We start from the raw sequence: 16,665 nt of genomic DNA on the forward strand, positions 1-16,665 counted from the left end.
ATACAGAATATATGACACTTCCTGTTTCCTATTTTTACCATTAATGTAATGCATCACCATGGCAACAGAATCTTGAATAGCTTGGCATAATATTGTCTAAATATGGTCTCATGAATCCCCTAGGTGGAGTACTTAACAGTTCTGAGACTGCAATATTTAAAAATCTAAAATAGCCAACTTCCTGTGGAGCGGAGCTACTATGTAAACACAATAGGGTTATTTCAAAGTCTGTAAAAATTGCCTTACTTCCTGCTGCCAGTTGGTGGCGCTATGACCCTAAACCATAATAGCCACATAAATGTGATCAGCCCCATTACCAAACATACAGCTGAATTTTCATCAAAATCATACAATGTACACAGAAGATATAAGGAAAGCCTTACATGTATTGCGTTGCCATGGCAACACCGTTAAAAATATCCAAAATCAGTTTGCAATTTACCATCTACAATGACTTGGACTTGACCGACAAAAGCTGGTCGTGACTGAACGCGCAATCGAGCGCCGCATGGTCGGGGTTAAAAGGATCGACCACGTCCGCAACGAGCAGCTGCGGGCCATGACCAGGGTGGCCGACGCGGTGGACCTGGCCAACAAGGCCAAGAAGCGCTGGGCTGGGCACCTGATGCGGCGGACGGACGAAAGATGGACACGCGAAGTCACCGTCTGGTTGCCGATCGACATCAAGCGGCCACGCGGGCGCCCTGCAACACATGACGTGACTCGCTACAACAAGATCTGGAACACAGTTGGATGGGACTCGCCCAGGACCGACAGACCTGGGCAGATCGTTGTGGTCTGCGCTGACCACCGTTGGCCAGCAAAGACAGACCGATTCTGGAATGACTTGGCATGATATTGCACAAATTTGGTGCCAGTCACATGAATCCCCTAGGAGGAGTATTTAAAATTTCAGACCCTGCGATTTTCAGAAAATCCAAAATGGCCAACTTCCTGTTGGGTGGAGCACATGACCATAATATTGAAAGTTGTCCAACTTCATGAGAACTATATATGTACCCAGTTTAGTTACTGTAGGTGAAAATTTGGGTGCTACAGATGCCGTCTTACACGCCCATTTTAAAGGGGGTGCTTCAGAGCCCTGTACCCCCCGCCCAACACACACAACTTTCCTTGCTGTTTGTGCACATTTTCAAGAGTTTTCACACATGTAAAGTACACCAAAGGTACATAACCTTGAAAGGATGAAGCACATTCAGTGCTTGATCCCTAATAATGCTTTGAAGGACTATAGGGCCTCCAAAATTTCAGTGCTTGTGCCCTAAATAAACAACATTGGGGGGAAAAAAAGAATCGATACACATGTGTGTATTGGTTGAGTTCAGCCCTCATCTGCTTATCTGATGTTTGCAGTTGAGATCATTTACTGAATGACGTCATGACAGACACTCGGCTGCTGTGTATTTATTGATGTTTTAATAAGATTTTCTAAATATTTATTAGTTTGTTTTTATTAATTATAAGACCAGTAATGTGAGATCACTCATAGCTGTCTCTCTGTTTCTCTCTCTCTGGTGTCAGGTGATGATGATGTCTGCAGATCGAGGTATAGTGGAGGAATGGCTCTCAGAATTCAAGGTTAGTCCAGCAGCATTGCCAGTAATAAAGCCTAATGATTAATTTTGTGTGAGTGTGACAATGAGAGTGCTCTTTCAGTGCTTCAGGAAGGACAGAGTGCCCTGATCATACACTCCTCTAATGCATGAACACACATACATGCATGAGTTGCGTATAGTGCTATGCTCTCAGGAAGAGCAGTTTGTAATGCGATTTATATAACAAGTGAAATTAATAAGCAGACATGTTGTTTTTATTTGCTCTCATAGATTCTTTCTGAGACACAGTTGTCCAGTTATGCTGGAGCCCTCCATCAAAAGAACACACTCATACCAGCTCTTTACAGCGTCATTCAAGACCACAGCAGTGAGGTGAGAGGTCAGAGGAGCTTCTCCCTCATGTCATTTAGACTCCTGAATATATTCCTCCATTGTTTCTTGAATCGTATGTGCTATTGGCAGAAGAAATGACACAAGTGTGAATTAAATAATGCCAAGACAAATATATTTCTATTGCACTGCCTACATGTAAAAACAGGGCTTCAGACTAGCATATGAATAAGTGCAATAAAAAACACCTGAGAAGCACATGTAAATAAAAAAATAAAGCCAACTTCCACCACTTGTTTTTTCTGAATAAGAACATGTGAAATGATAATGCAGTAGACCTTATGCAGACTCTGGGAATTCACTAAAGCTGGCACCACACTAGCAAACTCCAAACAACTCTATTTTGGCTGAGGTTGTCACACATGCAGACTGTTTTGCTGAGATCTTGCTCTCTTCAGTCGGAGGTATGACACTTTTCGATTCAGAATGGTGGAGGGGTGACAAACCGCAACTCTCTTTATCTTCCCTGTTACGTGGAGCTCACAGAAATAACAGCAGGAGTACCGCGTGAGCATAAACAATTGCAAAAGATTGATTTAGCAAGCGATTCGTGAAATAACTTTGCCTTATGAAAGCTTGTTTTTGTGTATTTATTCCCTTCGAGGCGTGCCGTATGTCAATATGCAACTTTCAGTGAGTAAAGGAATTACGATGTTATAAAACAGACTTTTGTACCTCCGCTTTCCGATTATATTCTACATTTTAGTGTATAAAAAAGGTAGGAAAAATGTTTTGTGACGGAGTGCAATGAAAACTTTCAGATCAGCTTGGCGTCTTGCGAGTTCTTCAGTAAAAGAAGCAGCTCATTGGTCACCTTGATGAGAACACAAGATCCCGCCCCCACAACAAAGATTTTTTCAAGCAAGTCCAATGTGCTTTTTCAGTTTTTGAAGCCATTTACTCAGCAGGGAGTCCTGACAGTCAAGTGATGAATGACCTCATGCTGGCAGACGCTAATGTGTGCTTCGTCTCCCTCCTCCTGCCTGGTGATTATGTTAGTGAAGCTCACCCTTGAAAATCACCAGAAACTTCGGCTAGTGTTGCGCTGGATTAAGAATGAAATGCACCCAGTAAAAGCTATAATGAGCCTAATTTACATAGAATGGAGGTGTGTTTGCACAGAAAAGGAATGACAGTGACTTAATTGAAATACTCATGACGCAGTGCAATATCAGTTCGTTGCGCCTGCTTAAACTAGATAGTGGATGGATAGTTAATAGGGTGTAGAGTTTTGCGCTGAAATACTGTTCACAAAACTGGCTGTAAAAATTGAGTTTATAAATTATAAACCCCAGAGTTTATAAATGTGCATTACCCTATTACCATCAGTATTATTTTCTATGTAATTTCAAGTTTATTTCTTTACTTTTTGTTTTCTTCTTTTTGTTAATACATATTGTATATTTCATTATTTTTCAAAAGAAAAGCATAGTTTGTTGAAGTTACCTTAGTAGTCAAAGTTAGCCAGTAGTCGATTACTCATTTTTTTGTTGGTTAGAGTACTCTACTGCAAAATTACTTTATAGTACACATCACTCATTTAATCACATTCTGGAGCATTATAAAAAAAAACAAAAATGCAGTATGACTAGTGTCATCTGATTTATGAACAAATGACTCTATTGAGCTGATTCTTTAATGAATCAATGACTCTCAAACTCATTTGACTTAAAGGATTAGTTCACCCAAAAATGAAAGTTCTCTCATGATTTACTCAACCTCATGCCATCCCAGATGTGTATGAATTTCTTTTATTTGCAGAACACAAAGTTTTTTAGAAGAATCTTTCAACTCTGTAGGTCCATACAATACAAGTGTATGGGTGCTCCAAAATCCACATAAGGGCAACATAAAAGTACTCAAGATGACACTGGTGGTTAAATCAATGTCTTCAGAAGCGATATGAAATTAAACAGATCAATATTGAAGTTCTTTTTGACCATAAATTCTCTTCCCTGCCCAGTCAATCTCCACTTTCACTTTCTCCTTCCATTTTGGTGATTCATATTCTTCATGCATATCAGGCAGGGAGGAGAATTTATTATAAATATTACTTAAATATTGATCTGTTTCTCACACACATGTATCATATCGTGTCTGAACACATGGATTTAACCAGAGGAGTCATTTGGATTGCTTTTATGCACCCTCTATTCACTTGCATTGTATGAAACTAGAGCTGAAACATTCTTCTAAAAATCTTAAATTCTGTTCTGCAGAAGAAAATCATGCACATCTGGGATGACGTTTATGAAAGTTGAAAGTTTAGTGTGGATGATGCTGCCCCACTGCATCTCAAGAGATGTGTAGGAAACCCTGGTGTCTCCTGTTTTCACAGTTACTGGAGCCAGTGTGTCATCAGCTGTTCGAGCTGTACCGCAGTTCTCAGGACGGCCTTAGACGCTTCACGCTGCAGTTCCTGCCGGAGCTGGTGTGGGTGTATCTGCGCAGGAGTCGACATGGCAGTGGCTGCATTGAGGCTCTTCTGCTGGGCATCTACAACCTGGTATGCATTCACCCACTCATGAACCGTCTTCAATTTGTGTGGCCACACAGTTCCACGTTCTCACACAATATGGTTTCTTTTTTAGGAAATTGTGAATAAAGATGGAAACAGCAAGCTGTTATCATTCACAATCCCTTCACTGTCTAAACCATCCATATATCACGAGGTAAAGAACATTATACACATTCTGATCCTTCACAAGATACAGCCTGTATACCTGTTACACCTCCTAAAGTTAAAATGACATAACAAAAATGTGATGACACCATTACTGACAGACTGCAGAGGTACAGTGCATCCGGAAAGTATTCACAGCGCTTCACTTTTTCCACATTTTGTTATGTTACAGCCTTATTCAAAAATTGATTAAATTCATTATTTTCCTCAAACTTATACAAACAATACCCTATAATGACAACATGAAAGAAGTTTGTTTGAAATCTTTGTAAATTTATTGAAAATAAAAAAAATTACAAAAACAAATCACATGTACATAAGTGTTCACAGCCTTTGCTCAATACTTTGTTGAAGCACCTTTGGCACTGATTACAGCCTCAAGTCTTTTTGTGTATCATGTTACAAGCTTGGCACACCTATTTTTGGGCAGTTTCTCCCATTCTTCTTTGCAGGACCTCTCAAGCTCCATCAGTTTGGATGGGAGCATCAGTGCACAGCCATTTTCAGATCTCTCCAGAGATGTTCAATCTGGTTCAAGTCTGGGCTCTGGCTGGGCCACTCAAGGACATTCACAGAGTTGTCCCGTAGCCACTCCTTTGTTATCTTTGCTGTGTGCTTGGGGTCGTTGTCCTGTTAGAAGATGAACCTTCGCCCCAGTCTGAGGTCCAGAGTGCTCTGGATCAGGTTTTCATCAAGGATGTCTCTGTACATTGCGGCATTCATCTTTCCCTCGATACGGACTAGTCTCCCAGTTCCTGCCGCTGAAAAACATCCCCACAGCATGATGCTGCCACCACCATGCTTCACTGTAGGGATGGTATTGTCCAGGTGATGAGCGGTGCCTGGTTTCCTTCAGACATGACGCTTGCCATTCAGGCCAAAGAGTTCAATGTTTGTTTCATCACACCAGAGAATTTTGTTTCTCATGGTCTGAGAGTCCTTCAGGTGTCTTTTGGCAAACTCCAGGCGGGTGGTCATGTGCCTTTTACTGAGGAGTGGCTTCCGTCTGACCACTCCACCATACAGGCCTGATTGAGAAATGCTGGAGCTCTGTCAGAGTGACCATCGGGTTCTTGGTCACCTTCCTGACTAAGGCCCTTCTCCCCTGATCACTCAGTTTGGCCGGGCGGCCAGCTCAGAAGAGTCCTGGTGGTTCCAAACTTCCATTTACAGATGACAGAGGCCACTGTGCTCATTGGAACCTTCAATGCTGCAGACATTTTTCTGTACCCTTCCCCAGATCTGTGCCTTCCTTGGACTTCATGGCTTGGTTTGTGCTCTGACATGCACTGTTAACTGTGGGACCTTTCCAAAATCATGTCCAATCAACTGAATTTATCACATGTGGACTCCAATCAAGTTGTAGAAGCATCTCAAGGATGATCAGTGGAAACAAGATGCACCTGAGCTCAATTTTGAGTATCATGGCAAAGGGTGTGAATACTTATGTACATGTGATTTTTTTTTTTTTTTTTTTAATTTTGTTTTTTTAATAAATTTACCAAGATTTCAAACAAACTTCTTTCACTCTGTCATTATGGGGTATTGTTTGTAGAATTTTTAGGATAATAATGAATTTAATCAATTTTGGAATAAGACTGTAACAACAAAATGTGGAAAAAGTGAAGCGCTGTGAATACTTTCCGGATGCACTGTAATTGGCCATCTATAATGGCTTTTTATGTCATGTTTTTCTCAAACTCCCAGAGCTAAACTTTCTACATTTAATAGTTTTTGATTTTAATTATCTATTATTAATTGATTTTAATAACTACTCTTGGACAGTATAAATGTTTCTCCCTCATATTAACTGAACAGTATCAGTGTCTTTGTGTCATTTTTCTGTAAACCCAGTTACTGCATTTTATTTAATACTCATTAGTATCAAATGTACAGACAGCCTTATCTTCTCTGTGGGTACCATTTTAAAGTGATGAAAGCAGATTGTAATACCATTGTACTGCACGATAACTATGTTTTATTCCATGTTATTTGCTTAGTATTAGAAGATATGCTCTTGAGTTAAGGACATTGATTAAGAACTAGATTGCTTTCACAGAGTGCAATAGTGCCCAGCCAATTTTTCAGCTGTCTTGACTTTATAAGTACAGGAAGAAAGGCCATGAACCAAACAAACCAGCTCCGAGGCTGTTCACACTATTACAAACTTTGATTTGAAGTCAAATGTATTTGAAAATCTAACAAAAAGACAAAGGATCAAGACTGTGTATGTAACATCTTTAATCCCATGAAGCATGGAAAAATCTAAAACTATTGATTGAAAGTTGTTAAGTTTAGAAACAATATATTTGAATTCTGTTGCAAATTATATATTCTGATACAAACATAAAAGTAGACTGGGAGTATTAGACCGACTCAATTGCGTCATTCACAGTGCGTCATGAGAGGGGGCGCTGCACAGCTCTTTTGGTGCACTTTGTTGGATGCAATTCTCTGATTGGTGCATTTTCCCCCTCAGGATCATGGGTAGTAGAGATATGTATCACCAACAACGTCACGATATGTATCAAGGTACATGTATTGCGATACATGTTAATTTTAAACTGAATTTCTGATGAGTATAAATTTGAGTATAAATTTGTTTAACAATTTTGGCCATTCAAAGCACAAAGTTAAAGACAACTAAATGAATTATCCTGTCACAAAAAAGCTAATTACTTTTATTGACTACATCTGTCTATGGCAGGGAAGGTCAATTCTTACATTGACCAATTGACAAAGGAGGTTTAGGCCTCCCCAAAATGTTGTTTTATTACTATGATTTTAGTCTTATATACCTGGGCCATTGGTCTATTCCACCTGAGAGAGCCCCTCCCTGGTACAACATTGAACAAGCAGTCTTTGCCCCAATCTCACCTTTGCAAATTTTTCTAAATTGCCTAGAGAAGTGAAAATGCATTCCATTGTTTCACACTTCAGTATGGACAAAGGCTTCTTGCATGTTAATTTCTCATACTTGCCTAAATGTTTCCTCAAATATATGGCTTAACCCAAAATTATGTATTAACAAGTCCCCCTTTTGCTGGAAAGAATGGTTAGAGAGGGGTCACTTGTTGACCTGTATGAAAACAGAGCTTTGAGGTCATTTGAAAATATAACAGCAATTTGGGATTCCGATGTCTCAATTTTTCATGTATTTACAGTTGCGCCATCTACTTTGTACTATATTTAGTGTTAGTACACGGCCACATAAAGCTGCAGACAACCACTGTATGGTGCTCCCAGCCTTTGGAAAGGGGCATGAAGCATCAGTGCATTATTCCTCATTGATTCAGAGTCTTGGTGACGGGGCCTTAACAGCTCTTAAGAGGTAATGGTAAAGAGATTTGAACTTGGTATTGGAGGATGGGGGAGGGGGAAAGGATTAAAAGAAATATTAATACTATGTCTAGAGATGCAAGGGTACGCCTGATTTTGCCTAGTTTCTACTGTTTGGACTCACTCTATATTGTTTAGGCTTGGTTTAAAAAACACATCTATCTGCTGGTGATGTCAGTTGGAGGATGGAGACATGGCCCATGCTGTGTGGTTCTGTGTTAAGAGTCAAGAAATATGGGTAAGAGTCCAGAATTATATCTGTGAGGTTTTAGAGACTCACATTTCATTCTGCCCCATCACTTGGGTGATGGGACCATTCTTAAAGTAGGTGATAAATATATAAAAAGCTGGGTCCAAACTAGTTAATGATTGACAGACATATAATTTTTAGAGGATGGAAGTCAATTGACGCTCCCTCATTTCAAGAATGGTTCACTAAATTGAGTAGGGTGGCGGCATTTGAAAAGATGTCATATTAACAGCTTGGCAAAATAGACACGTATGCAAGGAGTGAGACATGTATTTGGCCTTTCTGGAGGTCTCTCATTGAGGACCATGTGGAGAGAAACAGAATTGTGGTGGTAATTGTAAATTCTAATCTTTGTGGAACCCTTTTCTCTTTGTTGATTTTTATATTTTTATGTTCTCAAATATTTTGTTTTTGTTTGTTTGCTTATATTTGTGCATGTTGTAATTGAGGCTTTGACCACAGGGATATTTGTTGAGGGCAGGGGGATAAGTTGATTCTGTATGTATATGTTCTGTTTATTCCATAATTCACATAAGAATAAATAAACATTTTAATATCAAAAAGAGGGGACTGGGGTTTCATATTGACATAAGTATTCAGACCCTTAACTCTGTACTTAGTTGAAGCACCTTTGGCAGCTTATTACAGCCTCAAGTCTTTTGGGGTATGATGTGACAAGCGTTGCACACCTGGATTTGTTTTGTTTATTACATTCACATCTGAATGTAGGGTTGGATTGGTACCATTGGTGGAAAGCCATTTTCAGGTGTCTCCAGAGATCTTCGAATGTGTACGTGTCCGGTCTCTGCCTGGGCCACTCAAGGACATTCACAGAGTTGTCCTTAAGCCACTCTTACATTGTCTTGGCTGTGTGCTTCGGGTCATTTTCCTGTTGGAATGTGAACCTTCGGTCTATTCTGAGATCCTGAGCGCTCTGGACCAGATTTTCATTAAGGATATCTCTGTATTTTGCTGCGTTTAGTTTTCCTTCAAGCCTGACTAGTCCCCGCCACTGAAAACACCTCCACAGCATGATGCTACCACCACCACGCTTCAGCGTTAGGATGATATTGCAGAGGTGATGAGCGGTGCCTGGTTTCCTCCAGACATGATGCTTGGAATTGAGGCCAAACAGGGAATCTTGTTTCTCACAATCTGAGAGTCCTTAAGGTGCTTTATTTGTGTCTTGCACTGAGGAGAGGCTTCTCTCTGGCCACTCTGCAATAAAGCCCAGATGGGTGGAGTGTTGCAGTGATGGTTGTCCTTTTGCAAGTTTCTGCCATCTCCACACATGATCTCTGGAGCTCAACCAGAGTGACCATTGGATTCTTGGTCACCTCTTCTACTAGGATGATTTTCTTTCATCTATTCTTCAAAATATAGTCATATAATCATTCCTGTATTTTACGTTCTGCACAGTTATACAGCCACATTATTCCCCAATTCTGTCTCAAATAAAATGTTTGTATAAACAAATATAATGTGTTAATGGACTGCTATGAGTAATATTCATTATATATTTTAATAATTTCTGACCGTGTGTATATGTGTGGGTTTAGCCGTCTTGTCTTGGCTCTATGGCTTTGACTGAGGGAGCTCTATGTCAACATGGCCTGATCAGAGTGATCTACAGTGGTCTACACCCTCAGAGAGAAACCTTCACTGCACAGAACAGGTATACACGTACACAATCTCAGTGAGGGCATTTCATATTTATTTATTTTTATTTATCAATAGATAGTTTCTCCAAAGCTGGATGTCCCAAAATGTCACAAAGGAGATTTTTTCTGATTTAGCTCTCTTCGGGGTACAAATTTGTTACCAAAATATAGCTTTTTACACACACACTCACACAAACATTGCACCTACTGCTAATGAATATCCTGGTGCAGGTACAGTTATTGTGTTTTGAATGTTTGCAGGTTTGAGGTGTTATGTTTCCTGATGTTGTGTTATAACTCAGCATTGGTCTTCATGCCGCCATCATCATACCAGTCTGTCTGCAGAATGAGTTCACGGTGAGATCTCATTTCTGTCTCACTGATAGAAGAGAGAGACATTAGTGTGAGATATGAATGTAGACAGGTGTGTTTAATGAGAAGTACAGCAGACATGCATTCAGTCTAATTCTAATGTGGAACATTCCCTTTTCTCCATCCAATCTGTTCCAAGTAAAATTGTGTTGTGGATGGTGTTTCATTTTGACTTTAACCCAGATTTTGTTCTTCAGTCTCTGTAAATCAATTATAATAATGTCAGTCGAGTGTGACGTGTTTAACTCGTGTGCCATGTATTAGTCTGTGTGTGTGCGGGTTTCCGCGGCAGCAGCAGAAGGCGTGGAGTGCTCCCTGCATCCGCGTGCTGTTAGATCCAGAGTTCATGGTGCAGATGCTTACCGCTGTCTATCATGCTATGTAAGTAACTCGCATCCTCATTTCAATATTGATGCAACACTTAAGGGTTTCCAGAAGATATTAGTTCAGTGCATCAAAAATCTGTCACTATTGCTCATAATTGTGGTTAGTGATTTGAGCAAAACTAACAATTACTGTATTAGTATTTTGCTAATACTAATGCATGATAAAAATCCTGTTGACTTGCATAGAAGAAGGGACCCGACCTGGTCTAGGGACCATAGTATTATAGAGACAAGAGAGTGGACTTTTTTTAATAGTGAGCAATACACTAACAAACATTCTTTTACTTGGGATATTCAGGTTTTTTTGTTATGTATATTAGTTTGTTTGTTTTTGTCAGGTATGACTGTGCGTGTGGTTGTGTGAGGTTTTTAATAACCTCAGATTCATGAATTTCAGTCTATCATCTTTAGTTTAATCCCACTGCAGGACTGAACAAAACCATGTTTCGAATCCACAATCTAAAGGAGTTGTAGTAACTTGAGAGAGGGTTAGTAATCAGACCAGAGGTACAGACATGTAAAAGCCTCTTTATGAAATTCTCAGTGAAAACTAGACTACAAGAAACACAGTTTCCAATTAATCACTTTAAATATTTTTTCTGGCTGAAGTTGCAGTTATTATGCAAGACCTATGGTGATTTTTCATAAGAGCAAGTAAAAAGCAGAATGAAGTGGTTTAAAGCCTAAACCTCCATGAATTATGGACCAAGCTATCATTTATTGTCCTAGATGGACATGAGCCAAAACATTATGAGCACTCAAGAAGACAAGACGATGGAGGGAGTTTGATGGTCTGAGCAAGGTTGTGCTGGGAAACTCCTGTTCCGGGTATTCATGTGGACATCAATTTTATGTTTGCCCAATATCTGAACATCATTGCAGACCAGATACACCCCTTCATGGCAGTGGTATTCCCTAATGGCTGTGGCCTCTTTCAGCAGGATAATGTGCCCTGCCACACTGCTCACTTTGTTCAAGAATGGTTTGAGAAACATGACGAAGAATTCAAGGTGTTGCCCTGGGCTCCAAATTCTGCAGATCATCAGTGATGAGCCAAAACATTGTGACCACCTGCCTAATATATTGTTGGTCCTTCATGTGGTGCCAAAACAGCTCAAATCCACCAAAGGCATGGTCTTAACAAGACCACTGGTGCCCTGTGTTAACTGACTTAAGTGATCTGCCACAGTTTGAAAAAGGACGTTCCACAGAGACTGCCCTCCAATCCAGATCATCAGTCCTCATCCTATTTGAATGGTATGCTTCCTTTGACACAGAGAACCATCAGATCCTCCTGGGCATAAGGGGAATTGCCCTTGTCTGGTTTGAGTCGTAACTCACAGGCAGATCCTTTAAAGTCTCCTGGAGAAGAGAGGTGTCCAAGTTATATGAGCCAACCACAGTTGTTCCTCCGGTATCATTGCTTGGACCCCTACTCTTGTCATTATTTGAACCGATCATAACGGCACATTGTTTATCTACCACTGCTATACAGATGATACACAGCTGTACCTATCTTTCCAGCCTGACGACCCCACCCCACTCGGATCAGCCTGCCTTTTGAGATCCTGGCCTGGATGAAGAAACACCATCTTCAAGTCAACCTTGCCAAGACAGAACTCTGTGATCCAACCAACCTGTCTGTTGACCACAACCTCTCCATTTATCTTTGTTCAACTTCACTTATGCTAACCATTACAGCCAGGAATATGGGATTGCCATTTGATGACCAACTTAACTGGCCACTTGTCAACCACCCTGTCATGCAAGTTTATGCAGCTCCTGGTCCAAGCTCTCGTCATTTCAAGACTAAGCTACTTAAATTCTCTGTTGGCTGGTCTCCCAGCTAGCGTGATTAAGCAAGCTTCTGTGTGTCCAGAAAGAGGTGGTGCATTTGGAAAATCAACCAACAAGGACTCCCATCACCCTCCTCTTTTTTTTCTTCACTGCAGTGGCTACCAATAGCTGCCTGCATCAAGGCTTTGACTCTGGACTTTAGACTGCCAATGGAACAGCACCCTCTTCAGCCTGCTCCTCCTGGTAAATGTCCCCTAACTCAATGTCCCCCCAGATCCTTGAAGCCCTACAAGTTGCAAGATGGAGTTGCCACAGATCTGAGGAATTTGGAGGCCAGGGCAACACCTTGGAAACTGACATATGCTGGAAAGCCTTGAGCCAGACAAGAAGTCTCAATTATGGACGGGATGTGCGGCAACGGCTTCACGCGCAGAAGCTGACCAATCAGCTGTGAGCTCAAACGGATGTCAAAAATAGTTAAATGGTGGATTAACCTGCATCCTGCAACAGAAATCCACTGGTTTAAACATTTACTTGTCATATATTTTTGATTGTAATGTTATTGTTGCTAACCGCATAAACACATGGTTAGAAACCGTAGATTATTTAAATTGGTATACCAGAGACATATTAATATATCAGTACATCTGCATCCCATCTCAAAATGAATGCTTTACTTTCAAACGTACATTTCAATGAGACAGGATTTCAAGATTATTGGTAATTGCACTTATAGATGCAGTACAATAATATCACTATTATTATTGGTTTCTATCCTTTAAATTGTCGATTTAACATCCCCAGACCCCACCACCATCTGTAGAACTATAGAACTGCTGTGATATGTTAGTCTGACTAGCATGTATGTGTTTGTGACAGATATAATGGGGAGTGGGATGCAGGCAGAGAGGCTCTGGATGACATTCTGTACCGAGCTCAACTGGAGCTGTACTCGGAGCCACTGCTGGTACGATTCAAACACTCACCGTTTCCTGATTGTGTGTTTGTGTTATACAGTCTGCTGCTGGTGAAGCTGGGTAACTCTCAATGTGTCTGTGCCATTCAGCTCGGCAATGCTATGAAGAGCTCATTACCGGACAGCGCACCAGACGCATCGCAGGGGAGGAAGATCCTGCAGCTGGAGGTGACGCCCACCATCAGCCGAATCTCTCACTGCACCATCACTGCTGCGTCCATCCGCAGACTGCGCTGGAGGAGAGAGGGTGAGCTCAACACACATCTACATCAGCCCTGACTCACTGTAGATTTGCATTCAACGAGAGACGTGCTGATAGGAAGATTCTTACTGGATTACAGCAGAAGTCTTTTCTTTTTATATATTCATTATTATTGTGCCCTCACAGAACGTGACGGTGCTCCATTAGTCAAGTGCTACTGTGTTTTGCATATAACTGAAAATACATAAAGCAAAAACTCTAAATATTTTGCAAAAAAAAAAATGCTGCCAAAATATGAATTTTAATTTAAGGTGCTTATTCAAGTTTTTGCAGTTTAGTCTCAATAAATGCTCTTTCTAGACTGGAGATCTGAAGGTAACAGTATGATCAAGCTGTTTTATTTCAAAACTGAAATAAAATAAACGTTTATGATATGACCCCTTTAATGGCATGTATTTGATTAAAGATTACAGTCTTTTTCACTGATTCCTTCACTGGATTTTGATGCTGGGAATGACAAACACAAAATGATTGCAAACCATTTCAATTTTGTCTTGCAGTGATGTGAAATGAATCCCCTATTATCTTTCCAAACTGTATCTTGTGTTCATTGTTGAGGTTTATGTTCTAGCGTTTGTTCTTTCGCTGTCGTCTTTATGTTCTTGTGTGGTGTACAGCACACTGTAGGAAGATGATGCACTATGCTACTGTAGGGCACGGGCACTAAGGAGCACATTTCCCCTGTTGTGTCACATCCCAGATTGTTTTGACTTCTCAAGCGATGCAGAATTCAGCCTCACCATCTGCCCCAGTCGGCACGCCCCCCAGGAGCCAGCAGCCAATCCTGAACGAGGAGGGAGGGGCAGTCTCACAGTCACACCTGAGGGTAGGCAGGGGGTGGAGTCAGATTATGGGGGCGGGGTTTCCCCTTGACTCACCTAATGGCCTAACTCCCCTTTGGGTTCCTCTACTTTCCCAGAATGCACCAGCTAGAACCCCCAACCCCCCCGGTCCTCATGAAAGTGTGTTGTGCTGAACGAGGACATAAAGTAGGGTTTGGGTGAAGATTAGGTGCATCTGCATCAACTCCAGTTTCATTCTTGAGCTGATGTCATTTCATCTCAGGCGTTGTCACTGACTGAGCATGCTCAAAGGGTTTTTCATTGCAGTTATACTGTCATATTGAGGGTAGGGCTGGGCAATACATCAAATATTCACTTTAGAGTCAGGATTAGGGATGCAACGGTTTCAAGGTTTCACAATATACCTTGGTTTTAAAACGGACGGTTATCATTCCGTTGAAATGTTCTCATTGACGGTGTTGCATGAACAAAGACTTTTCTAAAATCCAAATATTAGAATTAAGCATCATAGTGAATATTTTGGTGCTTATGTTGAGCTTATTATTTGGCCGTTAATTTTCCCAAAGAGCGTGTTATTAGACTTGGTTCAATATTCAACTATTTGTTTGAGTCAAAGTTCCATAAATGTTCACTGAAGTGCCAGCGTGGCATTTTTCATATTTAGTGTTTAGTAAATACGTTTCTTGAGATTTGATTCAGATCGCACTTAGTGTGCTTTGTTGTTGTTTTATGCTAATGATTTTCTTTAGTTTTGGAAGATAAAACATTAAGTCTAATGCTTCCAGCATGTCCAGAAATATTCTCATTACTGCAACACAAAGAAACCTTGACCAAAAATCTGGGGAGCTCAGTATTTTGAACTGCACTTGTCAACATTTAGGAGAGGATATTCAAAGTTGGTTAGAAATAATCAATTTACAGGATCTCATTACTGAAACACACCAACCAAATTTAAGATAAATGTTCTGATTTGGCATTTAGTAATAATTTTTTGTAAAAATGTTCTTGTCTAAATTCTTACGTTATTTGTAAATGTTTCAGTGTTGAGTATGCGGAGACTCTCTATTCCATTCTCTCACACATATAAATTGGTAAATATCCCTTAAAAACCCACAACAGTCGACTGCTTCATGCACCATATACTTAATCTTAGTTGCACTCAAAACGGTTTAAAATGTGCATGGATGTTAATACATAAAAATAATCATATGTTTTATGTATATAGCTCCTTAGACTCAATGTCGCTTTACAAAAAAAAATAAGGATCAGACAACAAGGATGACATACAGAAAAAGCACATCAAAGAGCATTAATACATTTGCACATTCAGTCTGAACTTTATCTCCTTTAAACTATAGTATGGGCTAAATACATAGAGATAGTATATAGAACATAAAGTGCATCCGGAAAGTATTCACAGCGCTTCACTTTTTCCACATTTTGTTGTTACAGTCTTATTCCAAAATGGATTAAATTCATTATTATCCTAAAAATTCTACAAACAATACCCCATAATGACAACATGAAAACGTTTGTTTGAAATCTTTGCAAATTTATTAAAAATAAAAAACGGGGGGAAAAAATAAATCACATGTACATATGTATTCAAACCCTTTGCCATGACACTCAAAATTGAGCTCAGGTGCATCCTGTTTCCACTGATCATCCTTGATGTTTCTACAACTTGATTGGAGTCCACCTGTGATAAATTCAGTTGATTGGACATGATTTGGAAAGGCACACACCTGTCTATATAAGGACCCACAGTTAACAGTGCATGTCAGAGCACAAACCGAGCCATGAAGTCCAAGGAATTGTCTGTAGACCTCCAAGACAGGATTGTATCGAGGCACAGATCTGGGGAAGGGTACAGAAAAATGTCTGCAGCATTGAAGGTCCCAATGAGCACATTGGCCTCCATTATCCGTTAATGGAAGAAGTTTAGAACCACCAGGACTCTTCCTAGAGCTGGTCGCGCGGCCAAACTGAGTGATCGGGGGAGAAGGGCCTTAGTCAGGGAGGTGACCAAAAACCCGATGGTCACACTGACAGAGCTCCAGCATTTCTCTGTGGAGAGAGGAGAACCTTCCAGAAGAACAACCATCTCTGCAGCACTCCACCAATCAGGCCTGTATGGTAGAGTGGCCAGACGGAAGCCACTCCTCAGTA

General features: G+C 40.5%; 1 protein-coding gene across 1 annotated transcript in view; it reads left to right on the forward strand.

The window, feature by feature from the left end:
- hycc2 (hyccin PI4KA lipid kinase complex subunit 2) overlaps positions 1-16,665 on the forward strand; it is a 52,327-nt gene that overhangs the window by 25,981 nt on the left and 9,681 nt on the right. The window contains exons 4-12 of the mRNA XM_052148836.1: positions 1,543-1,599; positions 1,848-1,949; positions 4,306-4,473; positions 4,559-4,639; positions 9,799-9,914; positions 10,162-10,257; positions 10,537-10,653; positions 13,335-13,422; positions 13,522-13,678. Coding sequence (XP_052004796.1) covers positions 1,546-1,599; positions 1,848-1,949; positions 4,306-4,473; positions 4,559-4,639; positions 9,799-9,914; positions 10,162-10,257; positions 10,537-10,653; positions 13,335-13,422; positions 13,522-13,678 — 979 coding nt within the window. The 5' untranslated portion in view covers positions 1,543-1,545. The remainder of the gene's footprint in view (positions 1-1,542; positions 1,600-1,847; positions 1,950-4,305; positions 4,474-4,558; positions 4,640-9,798; positions 9,915-10,161; positions 10,258-10,536; positions 10,654-13,334; positions 13,423-13,521; positions 13,679-16,665) is intronic.

Source organism: Xyrauchen texanus, chromosome 18 (assembly GCF_025860055.1).
Source record: "Xyrauchen texanus isolate HMW12.3.18 chromosome 18, RBS_HiC_50CHRs, whole genome shotgun sequence".
Lineage (NCBI taxonomy): Eukaryota > Metazoa > Chordata > Actinopteri > Cypriniformes > Catostomidae > Xyrauchen > Xyrauchen texanus.